General features: G+C 34.6%; 1 protein-coding gene across 2 annotated transcripts in view; it reads right to left on the bottom strand.

Moving 5' to 3' along the window:
* CPNE8 (copine VIII) overlaps positions 1-20,369 on the bottom strand; it is a 274,643-nt gene that overhangs the window by 87,643 nt on the left and 166,631 nt on the right. For both annotated transcript variants that reach the window (XM_010841510.1, XM_010841509.1), the window contains exon 11: positions 1,215-1,290. In XM_010841510.1, coding sequence (XP_010839812.1) covers positions 1,215-1,290 — 76 coding nt within the window. The remainder of the gene's footprint in view (positions 1-1,214; positions 1,291-20,369) is intronic.

Genomic DNA, 20,369 nt, shown 5'->3' with positions numbered 1-20,369 from the left:
ATTGATATTTCTCCCAGCAATCTTGATTCCAGCTTGTGCTTCTTTCAGCCCAGAGTTTCTCATGATGTACTCTGCGTAGAAGTTAAATAAGCAGGGGGACAGTATACAGCCTTGATGTACTCCTTTTTCTATTTGGAACCAGTCTGTTGTTCCATGTCCAGTTCTAATTGTTGCTTCCTGACCTGCATATAGGTTTCTCAAGAGACAGGTCAGATGGTCTGGTATTCCCATCTCCCAGCAATCCCACTCCTAGGCATATACTCTGAGGAAACCAAAATTGAAGAAGACACATGTATCCCATTGTTCATTGCAGCACTATTTACAATAGCTAGAACATGGAAGCAATCTAGATATCCATTGACAGATGAATGGATAAAGAAGTTGTGGTACATATACACAATGGAATATTACCCAGCCATAAAAAGGAACCCATTTGAGTCAGTTCTAATGAGGTGGATGAACCTAGAACCTATTATACAGAGTGAAGTAAGTCAGAAATAGAAAGATAAATATTGTAGTCTAATGCATATATATGGAATCTAGAAAAATCATACTGAAGAATTTATTTACAGGGCAACAATGGAGAAAGAGACATAGAGAATAGACTTATGGACATGGGGAGAGGGGAGGAGAGGGTGAGATGTATGGAAAGAGCAACATGGAAACATATTACCATATGTAAAATAGATAGCCAATGGGAATTTGCTGTATAGCTCAGGAAACTCAAACAGGGGCTCTGTATCAACCTAGAGGGGTGGGATGGGGAGGGAGATGGGAGGGAGGTTCAAAAGGGAGGGGTTATATGTATACCTATCACTGATTCATGTTGAGGTTTGGCAGAAAACAATAAAGTTCTGTAAAGCAATTATCCTTCAATAAAAAATGAATTAATTAAAAAAAAGGGTTGAGGAGAATGTTAGTAGGAAGGCAAAACATAAAGGCTGAAGCTCAAGGAAAAATAAACATATCCATATTGGATGTTTTTTAAATAAGAAAATGTTTCATAGGCAAGAATTTTAAATCAACAAAGTAGATTCAAATGACCATGTGATTTGAAGAGAAATATTATTTAATCTCAAAAACCAATCTTCTCAATAAGTTTAAAGATTCTTATTTATATTGGTAACTTTTGGCAATTATCTTTTGTAAAAATCCATATTTTAAAAGCATAATTGTACTTGTTCCAGAAAAATATAAAGTAAAATTCCTCTTACCTCATATACATTGAACTGTGATTGCCCTCTAGAAAGTTCCCTGTAGCTTGTTGTAAATTCTCCAATGAAATCATGACTATAATTAAGGAGAAAATACATATAGTATTAGCTTTCAGACATTTGTTAATTTTATATTAAAACTTTAAATATATATTCTTATCATGAAAAAATTCTTGATATTACTATGAAAATAATACTAATATGATAATTTAAAACACATTGATACTTTGTTATGTATATCCCAAATTAAATTTTGTTAGTATTCAAAAATATTTCATTTATCACACCAATGTTAATATTTCAAATAGGTTTATTAGTGTCAATAACTCATATTTCAAAAGCATTTTGTCTATGCTATCCTAATGATTAACCATTAACTAGGATGAAATTTTAAGACACACAAAATTTATTACCACACATATCAATAGTCACGAATATACAAAATCTTCAAACCTTCCAATGACCAGTGTGTAATAGATCACTATTTTTAAAAGGGAATCCCACGTTGACATGGAATGTCAGGTAGTTAGAATAAGAAAAATGAGTCCAGAATGGCGGTGGCTAAAAGACAAGGAAGGGTAAAGCCCGCGAAAATAGAACAAAGGAAGGTCTGAGGACCGGAGTGAGGAGCTCAGGTAAAACAAACAGGATTCCTGGCTAGCCCAATTTACATAGGGCAGGCCCAGACGGAGGAGAAAAGCCATATAAAAAGAGGAGCCAAAATTGGGCTGGGCGCCTCTTTTCTCTTCGTGTCTTTTGGGTTGGCATGTCCTCACACCTTGAGGATGTATTTTCCTTTACTTTCTAAGTAAAACTGAGCAGTAACACTGGTCCATCTGAGGGCTGTAACACTGGTCCATCACTTCAGGTTTTTGTTGTGACGAGACAGACCTGAGGAAATTACACACTCCCCTGACAGAAAATAGTCACTAAGCTTTATACTAATAATTTTAAAGTACATTGATAATACCAAACATGGTTAATCTGAACTTTACCATAAAGCAATCATCACTGCTTTCTCAGAAAGTAGAACTTTTACAAGTGCCTTCTCAATTTAGACATGGAAGGGTAAAGATTGAGAAAGCATGTTTGTTTTCACTATAAAATACTTAACAATGTAATTACTGAGCTTGATTTATGCAACTGTAAAAGAAGTGTTATGCATTCGGCAGATTAGAGTGGATGTGTAAGGTTGCAAAGAGTCAAACACAACTGAGCAGCTAACACACACACACTAATTTTATGGTCAAAACTAGGTTGAACACACACAGAACACACAGTGAGACATAAACATAAAATGCTGGTATTTGGTGCAATGCTGAAGTGTAATAGATTAGAGGAGGAAGATAAAAGAGTGTAGGAGCTGAATTAGTATAACAAAAAGGGATATTGCTGTTATTTGTGTGATAGAATTTAAGCTCGGCCCATTTGCTTGCAAATATGAGGTGTTACCACAAAAACAGATATTTCCCCCCAAATCCAGGCAGGTTTTTGCTTAACTCTGCGTCATTAAAATCCATAGATCTGATAACCAGTAACAAGCAATAAGCAAATTGTTGCTAGCCAACCACAACTGATTTCTAAAGTTGGGATTTCAAAGAAAAAAAAACTAGTGGTCATTAAGTAGTGTTTTTGCAATAAATTTTTAAAAATTAGGATGTAAGATACAACTCATCTAGATATCCGGTTTCCCAGTTCTCCCATATTTTAAACATCTTGTACATTTATGACAATAATCTATATAGGGCATTTCTCTTTATCCCAGTATCACCGTGACCTCTTCTACAGTTGTTTTAAAAGCAGATGTACACACATGAAATTAGTAAATGAAAAGAGGATTGAAGACCATACTTAAAATACATTTGTATTTGTGAATCCAAAACCTTCAGCATTTGTTCTTTCAATTTATATGGGGAAAATTACAAAACAGTAATTTCATGCTACATATTTCTTATAAATAAAATAAATCTCTTTGACTTTCAGAAGTGCAAGCTTATAACCATGATATCTTTATAGAAATCTCTGAGACTCTGCTTAGAATCTATTCTCTTCATTGCTGTGTGTGTTTTGATATCTTAAGTAATGGTCACCAAGAAAAGGTTCTATTAAAGCACTTCAAACGCAATATTTTATATTGGTTACGTGTGGACAAGCTTCGTATACCAGAGCTCACCACACTAGTCATAAACACAAGGCAGTGAGTGGCGACAGCAATATAACAGCCAAGCCTAGACATAAGGTGCTTTGTCTCAAAAATACATCTCAAGAATCTAGGTGCATAAGTGAATAATTCTCGGGTCAGTTTTGTTACAGATCTCTTGAAATGAATGAGAATATTTAGTTTCCTTTGTGAACTTCTGTAATCAAAATACTGTATATTAAATCATAAATAAGTACTTTAAAGAAAGTATTGAAGGTGCTCTTCACTGATTTATTCTTATCTTTTCCCCTATCATTAATTATTACTGGATTTTACTAAGATTAAAAGAAAGAAAAGTAATTTATTTTAATATTTTATCTGTTCATAGTTGTCAATACAAAAATATTGAAATAATTCTCACTACACAGAGGAATATGATGAAAAGTACTCTGATAATATGCTACAATCAACAGTTTTCCTGAGATTCAATAATACTGCTTTGATATTTCTTGTTAGTTTAGTTCTAACTAAAATAATTATTCTGTGTTATAAGTCTCAAAGCTCTCTGCATTTACAAAATAAAGTTTACTCCACGGTGGTTGATCTGATTCGTGTCCATTTACATTTCTAATTTTTTTCAAAATTTTTTATAATTGAAATATATTATTTAAAATCTGAAGAAATAAACAGATATTGAGAACAAATTGATTAATATTATAGGTAGTACGTCAACTCTCAAAATGTCTAGAGTAAACTGATTTTTGAATAAAATTTGAATATTATAAGTATTTCTATACTCTATTAATAGTGGAAAAGGAGTATTTTGCATATTTATATTTACATCTGAAATCTGTAAGACAGTCCCTACTTAACAAAGTGTCCATCTTTCCCATTTTTGACATCTTCTTTTACTTACCTTTTACACTACTGCTTAAGTATTATCTCCTCTAAGAAATCTCTCCTCCTTTATGTGCTTTCTCTTTTTTTTTTTTAAATTTTATTTTATTTTTAAACTTTACAGAATTGTATTAGTTTTGCCAAATATCAAAATGAATCCGCCACACACTTCCTGTATTGTATAATAGCTGTTGTTTAAAAATCTCCCCTTCTAGTTTTTATAACATACTCAAAGTTATGAAAGCTGAGTGACTTTCCCTGGTGGTCTTGAAGCTAAGACTTTCTGTTCCCAGTGTAGGAGGCCCTGGTTCGATCCCTGGTTGGGGAACTAGAACATACATGCCACAAAGAGTCCAGTGTCACAACTAAAGATCCAACAAGTTGCAACTAAAAAAAAGATCCTAAATGCCACAATGAAGATCAAAGATCACAAAACAGACAAATAAATTAAAAGAAAAGGAAAGATGTTAATTTCATCTCCATATTCTCAGATCTACTTCAGTGCCTGGTAACCCATAGGCATTATTGAATGTTGCAAATATATTCAAGGCAATGTCACAATCATGCTGTAATCTTACCTCACCAGTAATATTAACAGTTTTGCTTCACGTGAATTATCGTTAGTACAAAAGAATGGGACAAATGTTGAGCATATTAGCCACTCCTACTCTATTCCTTTGAAACAACTCTCTCTGAGGGTAACTGATAACTGTTATTTTCCCATAAAAATGCACCCACATTATCACACAAAAGATATAAAAAAAGAGACAGAATATTGCCTTTTCTAGGCATTTCCAATGGTTTTCCTGAAGGAAATCCTACTTTAGGCACAATGGATGATGCCTATTTTCCTTGCAATCATTAAATTAATATTCCATATATGTAGAAACAGCAAATACATACTGAATCTATCTTACCCTTTTCTATCATCATGTTGTCTTGAGTAAGTCACTTTGGGATCTTTATGTATTCATCTAAAAATTGGAGGCAATGACTATTTACTGTTTCGAAAATAAATCTAGATAATTCATTTGATTTTTTTTCTGTGAAAGGCACATAATTCCTTATACAAGTCATTATTAAAATACATTTTTTTCTGATTTTTAAGTAATATAACTCTAGATACCTATATGTGTCTTAAAGAAGCTTTAATCAAAATAATATCTGAAGATGTAACAGGCTTATGAATTGATATTTGGAAGTCAGAATTATAAGATCTCTATTCATATCTTTTTATTGAAGTACACATTTTTAAGAGTGTTTTTTTTTTTTTAATTTCCTCAGGAAATATTTATTAAGTATCTACTACGTATCTACCATGTATTAGATGTTGAGATGTATTAGATGATAAGATGAAGCATAAGACAGATCCAGACTGACAACATGTTTGCTATCTAAATGGGGGATAAGTTTCCTTCTTTTTTCTTTTTTACTGTTCCTTGTTAATTAAGCAAAAGTGTACCACAATTTCTCAATAGCTATATTTAAGAATAATTTATATTATTTTTACTGTAGGAGAAGAGCAGCAGTGGGTTTTTTTTTTCCCCAGAGGTGACTGAAGTCAAGACATTAATTCCATAATTGTAGGTAAAATGTATCATGAGAATTTTGATTTCCCATGATCATCACAAAAGTCCAGCTAACAACGTACCAGTTGTCCTTGATTTTGCTTTTATTTCTTTACTTTTCTTTCCAGACAAAACTTTGACTTTAACATAACTTTTCAGCATTTAGGAACATTTTTATCCATGCCATAACACTACCCTTCCTTTATTCTTAAAATTTCAATAAAATCAAGTCTTTTTTATCCTTTTAATTTCCTTAAGTCCTGAAAAAAAGTTAGTTTCCTTTAAAAAGTTCAGAAATATGCTCTTAAATATTATTCAATTATGAGTTGGTCTAAATTTAAATTTAAAGAACTATCTTGGTTCTTCCTCAGTAAACAGAGATTGTAAGCACATTCTGAAAAACTAATTGTTTTTCCTGGTTTGCTTTTACTGGTAGAAATGATCACATATAACATATAAATGAAAGTGTTTAATGTAGAAGTTATTTATCTCTATTTTTACTGAAATTTTAAGTAATTTCAAAAAGTTTACATTTTCTTTACTCCTCTGTAGATTACAGCTACATTTCTGAGCCTCCAAGAAAGAAAGTGGTATAATTACTCTCAAATGTTAACAATTTATAGGAGAAATAGGCTAATTTTATCAGTCTGATTCACACCTGTTCCTTGATCCATTTCTAATACAGACAGAATTTTTAAAAGATATAAATACTATATATATAATAAGCTAAAAAAAGTGTTTAGTCAGTAGAAAACTATGAATTATTGATACAGTTTTTAATAAATATGTATATATAATTCAGATAATTCAAATCTGAAAGTAGTCATCCAAATTGCCTAGAATATTTATCTCAAATAAAACCAAGCAATTTACAAAATTTACTTTTATTTTGTGCTGTTTAGGTCAGGCATTGTCAGCAAAAAAAATGTACATGTTATAAATTTAGAAAATTATCATCCCACTTTGATGAAATTTCACAAACTGACAGTTTACTGTAATCCTTAACACAGATCTCATATGGCAGCTCAGAACTTGCACATTTGAAAGAGTTTCAGCTTCAGAAAGTCTTGTGCTTATTTTTATATCTATATTACTTTCCTACACTACTTATGGAGAAACAAACTAGGTATTTTAGGAGACTTTAATAATTCTTTCTATGTTCAGAGCAGTGTCATTTTATGATAATGGTTTTAACAGCCTAAATATCTTCAAAATATTCAAATATGGAAATGACATATCTCACAAAAATTCTTTGGCTAGATGCTTGAATAAGTTAATATATTTTTAACAATATAAGACTCCAGAAGACTATGAAGCAAAATATCAGAATATCTGAGTTTTCAAGAAACACAGATCTAAGATATTAAGCAACATAAAAAGTACCAAGTGTACTTATGCTTACATATATTATCCATTTATAGAAGTCCTTCTTCTTTAGCGATAAGCACAGTAGGAACCTTGTCCTTGGAACCTATCCTAAAAATCTGTGAATTTCTTAGTGGAAAGCAAAGAACTATCCATGGAACTAAAAAAGAATAGTGTTTGCCTATCGATTTTACCTTTGAGTTCTACTGACTCTAGGCAAATCATTAAGCTTCCTAGTAAAATTTTTTCACCACTCAAAATCATAAAATATATTTTCTCATCCACATTAATGGAGAAGGCAATGACAACCCACTCCAGTACTCTCGCCTGGGAAATCCCATGGACGGAGGAGCCTGGTGGGCTACAGTCCATGGGGTCACGAGGAGTCAGACACGACTGAGCGACTGCACTTTCACTTTTCACTTTCATGCACTGCTGAAGGAAACGGCAACCCACTCCTGTATTCTTGCCTGGAGAATCCCAGGGAGGGAGGAGCCTGGTGGGCTGTCACCTATGGGGTCACACAGAGTCCGATATGACTGATGTGACTTAGCAGCAGCAGCAGCAGCAGCATCCACATTAAAAACAGTTGAATTGATTAACGTGAGTTGTTTTGAACAGAACACCAGAAATATATTTTGGGTTCTTGGAAGAATGGTATTATCTTAAAAAATAGCCATATGTGCACAGTTTCAATGTATTAATTTGAGGTTAAATATAAATTTATAATACCTATAATCCGTTTGCTTGTTTAAACTGTGCTGAAATATATACAAATATACTAGCATGTAATCTAAAGTGGTAATACATATATGGCCAACTCTTTCTACATATTAAATATCTTATTCTATATAGTTAGTAAAGCAATTGAGATGGCTATGTACAATTGCTTGGAATTTCAAAATTTAAAACTCTTATACCTGAATAATAATGAACTGGGATTATCAAACTATTCTGTCAGAGAAATTTATACAACAAAAAGACCATACCGCAACATTCTTTCTTTCCCATTCTTAGTCCGTCTCTATTTTCTTTCTCTCTCTTTCTGACTAACCAATTGCAATGGAATATTAAAATTATTACAAAATAAATGTACTTGGCAAATCTATAGAGTGAACTTCTCACTGGCTGAATTTTAATAAACTGTTTTTACAGGACTTACTTACTGCTGTTTAATTTCATGTGTATTTGGAACACTAATTGATGATTGACAAGCATATAACACATGTTGTTAACACATAATCTCAAATTATTTTGGTGTTTAGAATCACAGAGAAAATAGTAGGTAACCATTACACACCAATAATCATCATATTGTATAAAGGACCAGCATCATTATTAACAAAAAGTCTTCATCACGTACAACTAGAAGTTTCATTTAACTGAAAGTTCTTTATAGCCAAAAAGGAACTGGCTTTGAATTTTCTCCCAAAACATTCATGAAGCAATCACATATATTTACATTGCTTCAAACAAATTTTTAAAGTATAAGGTTCTCCAATTTATACCTTTAATTTATATTTCAACATCTCTCCAATTCCCTAGTCTCATATTTCTAATAGCCTGTTGCATGTCTCCACTGTGGTACATAATTTTGAAAAGAGGAAGTGGGGGTTGGAAAGAGAAAAGGAAATACATTGAATGCCAAAATCTGTGTGTTAAGCAATACATTTTTGAGAGAGATAAAGAGAAGCAGGGTAAAACGTAGTTACTGTAGTAGTAGTGAGGGTCACTCAGTTGTGTCTGACTCTTTGCGACCCTATGGACTATACAGTTCATGGAATTCTCCAGGCCAGAATACTAGAGTCCCTTCTGTGGATCTTCCCAACCCAGGGATCGAACCTAAGTCTCCCTCATTGCATGTGGATTCTTTACCAGCTGAGCCACAAGGGAAGCCCAAGAATACTGGAGTGGGTATCCTATCCCTTCTTCAGGGCATCTTCCTGACCCAGGAATTGAACCAGGGTCTCCTGCATTGCAGGCAGATTCTTTACCAACTGAGCTATCAGGGAAGCCTAAGTATTTATTTTTGTAATATAGAATTCCATCTCTTGGATCTTCCCAAGCTCATCTGAAGCAACCAGATTTTTCTGGATTTAACTGAAAGAGAATAATAGACTGTAACTCAGTAAAAAGACACCACATTTTCTAATAACAGTTAATCATACTACTATTACTTAAATTTGCATCTATTGCCAAAGATCTTCTAGATAGAATTCTTTGTTACATACCCTCCACTGTGTATCTGTCCCAGAAGGAAAATCTCTGCTTACTGACTTAATCATCTGTCTCTTAACTCCACATATAAAGAAGTATGAACTGGTTTAGGAATTGAGCTATCCAGTCACTCTGTGGAAGTGGCGAGTTGGTATGCCAAACTGATTCATTTATAATGTTGATATTTTATTACATATGGCTGACATTTTTTCTTAAGACCAAGACCCAGTCCCCATCACCAGCATTTAGCACCAATCCTGAGAACTTCCAAGCCAGACAACCACCAGTATTGGAACTGAACTACACCTGCCAGCAGGCCGCTAGTCAAGACACAAAGCAGGGCCTGCAGGCAGCCAGGACAGGAGTCAGCCCTGCCCACCAATATGCTCCAGCAGTCGGCACTGACACAACAGAAAGGCCTGCTCACTGCTCACAGGGGGGATCTGCAAGAATGATATGGTGACCAGAGGGAGGTAGGCTACTGGGCTCCATAGGATGTCTCCAACATAAAGTCACTTCTCCAAGACTGAGAAACATAACAAACCTACCTAAACATAAAAACAAGCACAGAGAATTAAACAAAATAAAGAGAAGAATCAGTTCCACATGAAGTAGTAAGACAAAACCTCAGGAAAAAAAAATGAACTGGAATACAGAACAGTACCAAGGAGAATTCAAGACTACCAATGATCATAAAAATGCTCAACAAATTCAGGAGAGGACGTACGAATGCCGTGAGAAGTTTATAAAGACGGAGAAATATAAAGAAGAACCAAACAAATCTTAAGAATATAATAACTGAAATTTAAAACTCACTAGAAGGACTTACTGGTAGATTAGATGATAAAGAGGAACAAATCAACAAATTAGAAGACTGGTAGTGAAAAACATCCATGATGAATAGAACAAAAGGAAAAAAAGTTTTTTAAATAGAGGACATTTTAAAGAGACTACTGGAACAACACCAAGTGTACCAACACTTATACAAGAAGAAACAAGGAGAGATAAACAGGCAGAGAAATTCACTGAAGAAATAAGCTCCAAACTTTCCCAACTTGGAAAAGGAAACACATATCCAGGACTAAAAGCACAGCCTCTGAAACAAGATGAACCCAAAGAGGTCCACAAGAAGATACACTGTAATTGACATGGTAGCTCAAGATGGCAGTGTACAAGGTCATGTGCTTATCCCTTCTCACAAAATATCAAAATCACAACTAATTGCTGAACAACCACTGACAAAATATGCTGGAACATACCAAAAAAAAAGAGATACGTACATCTAAGGACAAAGAGGAATTCACAATGAGATGGTAATAGGGAAGCAACTATGATAAAATCAACCATATCTGCCAAGTAGGCGATGGACAAACTGGAAAATAATTATACCACAGAAGTTATTCCATAAGAGTGAAAGTCTTAAGTCCCGTGTCAGGTTATCCAGCATGGGGGCATGGCATGGGTGGAGGAGCCCCAGGAGAATCTAGCTTTGAAAGGCAGTGGGGTTTAATCACAGAAATTCCACAGGAATTGGTGCTTTCAAACTGTGTTGCTGGAGAAAACTTTGAGAGTCCCTTGGACAGCCAAGGAGATCAAACCTGTCAATTCTAAAAGAAATCAACCTTGAATATTCATTGGAAGGACTGAGGCTGTAGCTGAAACTCCAATACTTTGGCTACCTGATGCGAAGAGCTGACTCACTGGAAAAGACCCTGATGCTGGGAAAGATTGAGGGCAGGAGTAGAAGGGGGCAACAGAGGATGAAATGGTTGGATGGCATCATTGACTCAATGGATATGAGCTTGAACAAACTCTGGGAGGTAGTGAAGGACAGCAAAGCCTGGCATGCTGCAGTTCACATGGTTGCAAAGGGCAGGACATGACAGCAACTGAACAGCAACTTCCCAGTACTGGATGGTCTCCTGTTGGTGGAAGGTGACTGTGCCCTCACTCCACGGACAAAGAACGAATAGACGTACTTTGGGGGAGTATCCATTGGTGGGAGTCCTCTTGAAGGTCACAATCTCTTCCTCAAGACCTAGACCAAGTCATCAGCCTGTAGGCTCCAGCACTGAAATATCTCAGGCCAAACAACCAACAGGGTGGGAATGCAGCCCAACCCATCAGCAGAAAGCCTGCTTATGATTTTTCCTGATCATGTCCCTGACCACCAGAGGCAGAAGAATCAGCTTCCATCAGTGGGAAGGAACCAGTCCCTCCCACTAGGAAGCATTCCCAAGCCTCTTGCTCACCCTCATCCACCAGAAGGCAGACAGCATAAGGAAGAAAATCTACAATCCTGTAGCCTGTGGAAATGAGATAGCAGATGAATATGCCCTAGAGGAAGGAACAGAATAAAAATCTGAGGAAAAGCTAGATGAAAAGGAGATAGGCAATCTACTTGAAAAAGAATTCAGAGTAATGATAATAAAGATGATCCAAGATCTCAGAAAAAGAAGGAATGCACAGATTGAGAATATAGAAGAAATGATTAATAAAGATTTAGAAGAACTAAAAAGCAAGCAAATATAGATGAATAATACAATAACTGAAATGAAAAATACACTAGAAGGAGTCAATAGCAGAATGACTAAGTCAGAAGAATTGTTAAGTAAGCTGGAGGACAAAATGATGGAAATCACTGCTGCAGAAGAGAATAAAGAAAAAAAGAATGAAAAGAAATGAAGACAGTATATGAGATCTCTGGGACATTAAATGCACCCAACATTTGCATTATATGGGTCCCAGAAGGAGAAGAGGGAGAGAAAGGACCTGAGAAAATATTTGAAGAGATAATAGCTAAAACTTCTTTAATATGGAAAAAGAAACAGTCACCCAAGTCCAGGAAGAACAGAGGACTCAGGCAGGTTAAACCCAAAGAGTAACATGCAGAGACAAAGAGTAATCAAATTGACAAAAATTAAAAGGAAAGAAAAAAATATTAAGAAACAAGGGAAAAGCAACAAATAACATACAAAAGAATTCAGGTAAGGTTATCAACTGATTTCTCAGCACAAAATCTGCAGACCTGAAAAGAGTGGCACAATATATTTAATGTGATGAAAGGCAAGAACCTACAACCAAAAGTACTCTACTCAGCACAGCTCTTATTCAGGTTCAATGGAGCAATCAACAGCTTGGCGAACAAGCAAAAGTGAAGAGAATTCATCACCACCAGACCAGCGTCACAACAAATGCTGAAGGAACTTCTTTAAATGTAAAATAAAAAGCTACTACCTGAAAAAAGTGAATTATGAATGAAAAATGATGTAAAAGTAAAGACACAGTAAAGGTAGAAAATCATCTGCACACAAAAAGGATATCAAAACCAGCAATTTTGAGGACAGCACAAATGGAAGATATTGGGAATACATTTGAAATTAAAAGAACAGAAATTTAAAACAATCTTGTTTGTATATTGACCTCTATAACAAAACTTCAGGGTAAGCACACATTGAAAACCTATAAGAGATACATACACAAAAAAGAAAAAGGAATCCAACCACAACACAAAAATTAGTCATCAAATCATAAGAGAAGTGAATAAAAGAAGAAGGGAAGAAGAAAGACTAAAAAAACAACAAAATGGCAATCAGAACATATATACAATAATAATCTTAAGTGAAGACAGATTAAATGCTTCAACCAAAAGACATAGACTGACTCAATGGATTAAAAAAAAAAACCAAACACCTCACATATATATTGCCTACAGGAGAACCACTTCAGATACAGGGACACATACAGACTGAAAGTGGGAGGATGGAAAGGGAAATTTCATACAAATGGAAATCAAAAGAAGCCTAGAGTAGCAATACATATATTAGAGAAAATAGACAAGGGACAAGGAAGGACATTGCATAATGATCAGTGAATCATCCAAGGAGATGTAACAATTTATAGGAGCACTCACATTAGGAGCACCTCAATATAATAAGGTAAACACTAAAAATCATAAAAGGAGAAATCTAAAGTAACTCAATAATAGTGTGGCAATTTAAACCTTCCTCACATGTATCAATAGACACATTGTCCAGACACAAAATCATAAAGGAAATGCAGGCCCTAAATGATACATTAGATTAGATGGACTTAATTGATATTGATAGAGCATTTCATCTGAAAGCCACAGAGTACTCATTCTTCTCAAGAAGAAGGGAACATTCTTCTGGAATGCACATGGAACATTCTCCAGGATTCAATACTGGGCCACAAAGCAAGCCTCAGTAAATTTAAGAAAACTGAAATCAAATTTTTTACCCTACCACAATGCTGAGATTAGAAATCAACTATAAGAAAAAAATCTGTAAGAAACTCAAACATATGGAAGCTAAAGCAATATGCTTGTAAAGAACCAATGGATCACTGAAGAAATCAAAGAGGAAATAAAACTATACACAGAGGTGAAAATGACAGCATGACAACCCAAAACCTATGGAACACAGCAAAAGCAGTTCCAGGAGGAAAGTTTGTATCAATATAATCTTATAACAAGAAACAAGAAAAATCACATATAACCTAACCTTACACCTAAAGTAACTAAAGAAAGAAGAACAAACAAAATAGAAAGCTATTAGGAGGAAATAAATCATAAAGATCAGAGAAGAAATAAATAAAATCGACATGAACAAAACAATAGAAAAGATAAATGAAAGTAAAAGCTGGTTCATTCAAAGCATAAACAAAATTGACAAACCTTTGGCCAGGTTTATCAAGAAAAAAAGGGAGAATGTTCAAATCAATAAAATTAGAATCGAAAAAGGAGAAGTTACAGTGAGCACCACAGACAAGCAAAGGATCATAAAGAACTACTACAAGCAACTGTATGCCAATAAAATGGACAAACTTGAAGAAATGGACAAATTCTTAGAAGGGCATTATAAAAATCTCCCAAGACTAAACCAGGAAGACTTGGAAAATATAAAGAGGCCAACTACCAGTACTGAAATTGAAAGTGTGATTTAAAAAAGAGACAGGGACTTTGGGATGGACATATACACACTGCTGTATTTAAAATTGATAATCAAAAAGGACCTACTGTATAGCACATGGAACTCTGCTCAATGTTATGTAGTGGTCTGGATGGGAAAGGAGACTGGGGGAGAATGGATACACGTGTACATGACTGCATGCATTCTGTGAGATCACTATCACTCTCATACAAAAAACAGATAGTGACACCACAAAAAGAAAATAACAGGCCAATATCCCCTTTGAATATACATAAAAGTACTCAACAAAATACTAGCAATTTGAATCTAATAATACTTTAAAAGGAGCATTCACCATAATTAAGTGGGATTTATCCCAGGGATGCAAGGATTTTTCATTTTCCACAAATCAATCAGTGTGATACACCACATTAAATAATTGAAGAATAAAAACCATATGATTATTTCAATACATGCAGAAAAAGGTTTTGACAAAATTCAACACACATTTATGATAAAAATGTGTACAGAATGTGAGCATAAGAGGGAATATAGCTCAACGTAATATAGGCCATATATGACAAATTTACAGCTAACATTATACTCTATGGTGAAAAGCTGAAAGCATTTCTTCTAAGATCAGGAACCATTTAGGATGACCACTTTTTTCACTTTTATTCAACATAATTTTGAAGTGTTAGCTATAAGACAACAAAAAAAAAATCCAAATTGGAAAAGAAGAAGCAAATCTGTCATTGTTTGCAGAAGACATGATACTATACATACATACATAGAGAACCCTAAAGAAAACCAGAAATCTAACAGAATTCACCAATGAATGTGGTAAAGACGCAGGATACAAAGTTAATACAAAGAAATTTCTTGTGTTTCTACACAGTAATAATGAACCATCAGAAAGAGAAGTTAAAAAAAAAATACCATTGTGAAGTAAGTCAGACAAAATGGCCATTTACCATCACATCAAAAAGAAGGATACCTAGTTATAAACCTACCTAAAGAGACAAAAGACTTGTACAATGAAAACTGTAAGATGCTGATGAAAGAAACTGAAGATGACAGATAGATGTAAATAGAACATATATTATGTTTTTGGATTGGAAGAATCACCATTTTAAAAATGCCTTTACTACTCAAAAGACAATCTAAAGATTTGGTGCAATCCCTATCAAATTATCAATGACATTTTTAACAGAACTGGAACAAAAAAATGTTAAAATTTGCATGGATACACAAAAGATTCTGGATAGCAAAAGCAATCTTGAAAAGCGGCATTGAAGGAATCAGGTTCCATGACTTCACTCTATATATTATAAAGCTACAGTCATGAAAACACTATGATAATGGCACAAAAGCAGAAATATAGATTAATGGAACAGGATATAAAGCCCAGAAATAAACTCAGTCACCTATGGTGAATTATTCTATGGGAAAGAAGGCAAAGCTATACAATGGAGGAAAGAGTCTCTTCAACCAGTGATGCTGGGAAAACTATATAGCTACATGTAAAAAAGAAGAAACTAGAACACACCCTAACATCATACACGAAAATACACTCGAAATGGATTAAAGATCTAAATGTATAAAATCGGATATTATGAAACTGATAAGAAAACATACATAGAACACTCTTTGATATAAATCATAGCAATACCTTTTTGGATCCATCCCCTACAGTAATGAGACTAGAAACAAAAATAAGCAAATAATTAAACTCAAAAGTTTTTCCACAGCTAAGGAAACCATAGAGAAAATGAAAAGACAACCCTTAGTATGGGAGAAAATATTTGCAAATGAAGCAAATGACAAAGGATCAGTCTCCAAAATTTACAAACATAGTTCATGCAAGTCGATATAAAACAAAACCAAAAAGAACATTAAAAAAATGGGCAGAATAATTAAATAGACATTTATCCAAAGAAGACTTATCAATAGCTAAGAGGCATATAAGATGATGTTCAATATCACTAATTACTGGAGAAATGAAAATCAAATCTACAATGAGATATTACCTCACACTGGTCAGAATCGCCATCATCAAAAAATCTACAAACAATAAATGGCGGAGTGGGTATGAAGAAAAGGAACCATCTTACACTGTCACTGGGGATATGAATTGGTACGGCTACAATGGAGAACAATATACATGTTCCTCAAAAAATAGCCATAGAGCTACCATATGATTTAGCAACTCCACTGCTGGGCATATATCCAGCAAAAAACATGGTTTTAAAGGTACACGCACGCCAATGTTCATTGAAGTGCTGTTTACAAAAGCCAAGACATGGAAACAATCTAAATGTTCATAGACAGATGAATGGATAGAGAAGATATGGTACAAAAATACAATAAAATATGACTCAGCCATTAAAAAGGATGAAATAATGTCATCTGCAGCAACATGTATGAACCTTGAGATTATCATACTAAGCAAACTAGGTCAGACAGAAAGACAAATATCATATGATACCTCTTATATGTGGAATCTGAAAAAAAAATACAAATAAACTTATTTACTATACTTTTTTTTTCAGCCAAATCATGTTACATGTGGAATCCTAATTCCCCAGTCAGAGATCTAGTCTGTACTTGTTGCACTGGAAGGCAAATTCTTAATTACTGTACTGTCACAGATGGCCCTACAAATGAACTTATTTAAAAAACAGAAACACAGAGAAAGAACATATGGTTACCAGAAGAGAAGGGTGTCAGGGAGAGAAAGATTGGGAGTTTGGGATTGACGAGTACACACTGCTATATTTAAAATAGGTAACAGGGAACTCTGTGGGATATTCTGTAATAAAATGGGAAAAGAATTTGAAAAAGAATAGATTCATGTATACGTATAATGAAATCACTTTGCTATACAACTGAAACTAATACAACATTGTTAATCAACACTACACCAATACAAAATAATTTTTTTTAATGAGAAAAAATTAAAGATAAGGAGAGAATCTTAGAAACAGCAAAAGGAAAGCTACTAGTTGCATACAAGGGAACTCTGTAAAAATATCAATTAACTTTTCAGCAGAAACGTGGCAGACCAGAAGGGAGTGGAATGATATATATAAAGTGATAAAAGGAAGAAAATTACAACCAAGTATATTCTGTCTGGCAAGGCTCAATTCAGATTTCAAGGAGAGAATTTTACAGGCAATTGAAGCTAAAAAAGTTTATCACATCAAAAATGATTTTACAAAAAAAAATGTTAAATGGAAAATAAAAGACTACAACTAGAAATATGAAAATTATGAAAGGAAAATTTTGTTGGTAACAGCATATATACACTAAAGGTAATTAGATCAAGCACTAATAAAATCATTAGGAAGATTAAAAGACAAAAGTGGTGAAATCAACTATACCCAAAACAAGTACTGATGAGACAGATATGAAACAAAATGATATAAAGTATGATGTCAAGATCTTAAACAAGGCAGGGTGAGGAGTAAAATGAATGTACGTGATTGTTAGAATGCATTTGAACTTAAAACTATCATTCAAAAATAATCATTTACATATGAATATATATAGTCACGGAGAAGGCAATGGCAACCCACTCCAGTACTCTTGCCTGGAAAATCCCATGGACGGAGGAGCCTGGTAGGCTGAAGTCCATGTAGTCACGAAGAGTCGGACACGACTGAGCGACTTCACTTTCACTTCTCACTTTCATGCACTGGAGAAGGAAATGGCAACCCACTCCAGTGTTCTTGCCTGGAGAATCCCAGGGACGGGGGAGCCTGGTGGGCTGCAGTCTACAGGGTCGCACAGAGTCGGACATGACTGAAGCGACTTAGCAGCATATATAGTCGCATACCAAAAAATTATCATTCAGTTCAGTCGCTCAGTCGTGTCCGACTCTGTGCGACCCCATGAATCGCAGCGCGCCAGGCCTCCCTGTCCAAAAACACACAAAAAAGAAACAGGAATTCAAATATAACACAATATAGCCATCAAATCACAAGATAGCAAAATAAAAGAAACAAAAAAGAACAACAAAACCAAATAGAGAACAATGAACAAAATGACAGTAAGTATATATCTACAAATGATTTTACTTTTTCTTTCTTTCATTTTTTCTTTCCTTTCTTTCTCTCTCTCTTCCTTCCCTCACTTCCTCTTTCTCTTGCTTGCTTGCTTTCTTTGATTTTGTTTAAATTGGTATTTAAATGTTTTATAGTATTTTGTTAGTTCCTGCTGTACAATGAAGTGAATCAGCTATATGTATACGTATATCTCTTGCTCTTAGTCCTTCCTCCTCCCTTGCCCCATCCCACCCATCTAGGTCAACACAGAACTCCAAGCTGAGCTTCCTGTGCTTTATAGCAGGTTCCAACTAGCTACCTATTTTATCAATACAAATGGTACTGCATATATGAAAATCCTAATCTCCCAATTTGTTCTACCTTCCCATTCACTTCTGTATCCACATTTCCATTCTGCACATCTGTATCTCTATTCCTGCCCTGAAATAGTTTCATCTGTATCATTTTTCTAGATTCCACATATATGTGTTAATAAACAATATTTGTTCCTCTCTCTATGACTTACTCTACCTGATAAACTTTAGGTTTATCCCACATCTCTACAAAGGACCCTATTTCATTCCCTTTAGTGGCTGACTAATATTTCACTGTATACATGTACCACATCTTTAGGGCTTCTCAGGTGGCTCAGTGGTAAAGAATCTGTCTGACAATGCAGGGGATGCAGATGTGGCTTGATTCCCTGGTCAGGAAAATCCCCTGGTGGAGGAAATGGCAACCCACTCCAGTATTCTTGCCTGGAAAATCCCATGGACAGATGAGCCTGGTGGGTTACATTCTGTAAGTTTCACAAAGAACTGGACACGACTGAGTGAGCACACACAAACATTTTATTCCATTCATCTGTCATTGTACATTTAGGTTGTTTCCATGTGCTGGGTAAATTGTGCTTCAGTGAACACTGGGGTGCATGTGACCTTTTGAATTATGGTTTTCTCAGGTGTGTGTCCAGAAGAGGGATTTCTGGGTCATATGGTAGTTTTTAACTTTTTAAGGGAACTCCATATTGTTCTCCACAGTGGCTGTATCAATTTATAATCCCTCCAACAATACAAGAAGGTACTCTTTACTCCACATTCTCTCCAGCATTTATTGTTTGTAGATTTTATGATGATGGTCTTTCTCACCAGTGTAAGGGGATACTTCATTGTAGACTTTGTTTGCAATTCTCTAATAATTAGTAAGCCTGAGTATCTTTTCATATGCCTCTTTGGCATCTGTATGTCTTCTTTGGAGAGATATTTAGTTCTTCTTTCCAGTTTTAGATTGGGTTGCTTGGTTTTTTAATATTGAGTTCCATGAGCTATTTGTATATTTTGAAGTTTAATCTTTTGTCCATTGCTTCATTTGCAAATATCTTCTCCTATCCTGAGGGCTGTCTTTTCATCTTGTTTATGGTTTCCTTTGTTGTGCAAACCTTTTAAGTTTAATAACGTTACATTTGTTTATTTGTGTTTTTAATTCATTACTCTAAAAGGTAGGTGTAAAAATATCTTGATATGGTTTAGGTCAAAGAGTGATTTTCTTGTTTTCCTCTAAGAGTTTTACAGTGTCTGGTCTTACATTTAGCTAATTAATCCATTTTGAATTTATGCTTGTGAATGGTCTTAGGTAATGTTCTAATTTCATTCTTTCACATGTGGCTGTCCAACTTTTCCAACACCACTTGCTGAAGAGACTGTCTTTTCTCCATTATATATTCTTGCCTCCTTTGTCAAAGATAAGGTGTCCATAGGTGCATTCATTTATCTCTGGGCTTTCTATCCTTGTACCATTAATCTATATTTCTGTTCTTGTGCTAATACTATACTGTCTTGATTATTGTGGCTTTGCAGTATAGTTTGAAGTCAAGGAGCCTGATTCCTCCAGTTCTGTTTTCCTTTCTCAAGATTGCTTTTGCTATTTGGGGTCTTTTGTGTTTCCATACAAATCAACTTTTTTTGTTGTTGTTGTTCTAGCTCTGAGAAGAA

Source organism: Bison bison, unplaced genomic scaffold, assembly GCF_000754665.1.
Source record: "Bison bison bison isolate TAMUID 2011002044 unplaced genomic scaffold, Bison_UMD1.0 scf7180017864163, whole genome shotgun sequence".
In the NCBI taxonomy this organism is placed as follows: Eukaryota; Metazoa; Chordata; class Mammalia; order Artiodactyla; family Bovidae; genus Bison; species Bison bison.
Note: the sequence above shows the minus strand (reverse complement) of the source record. Positions and strands in the feature narration are given on the sequence as shown.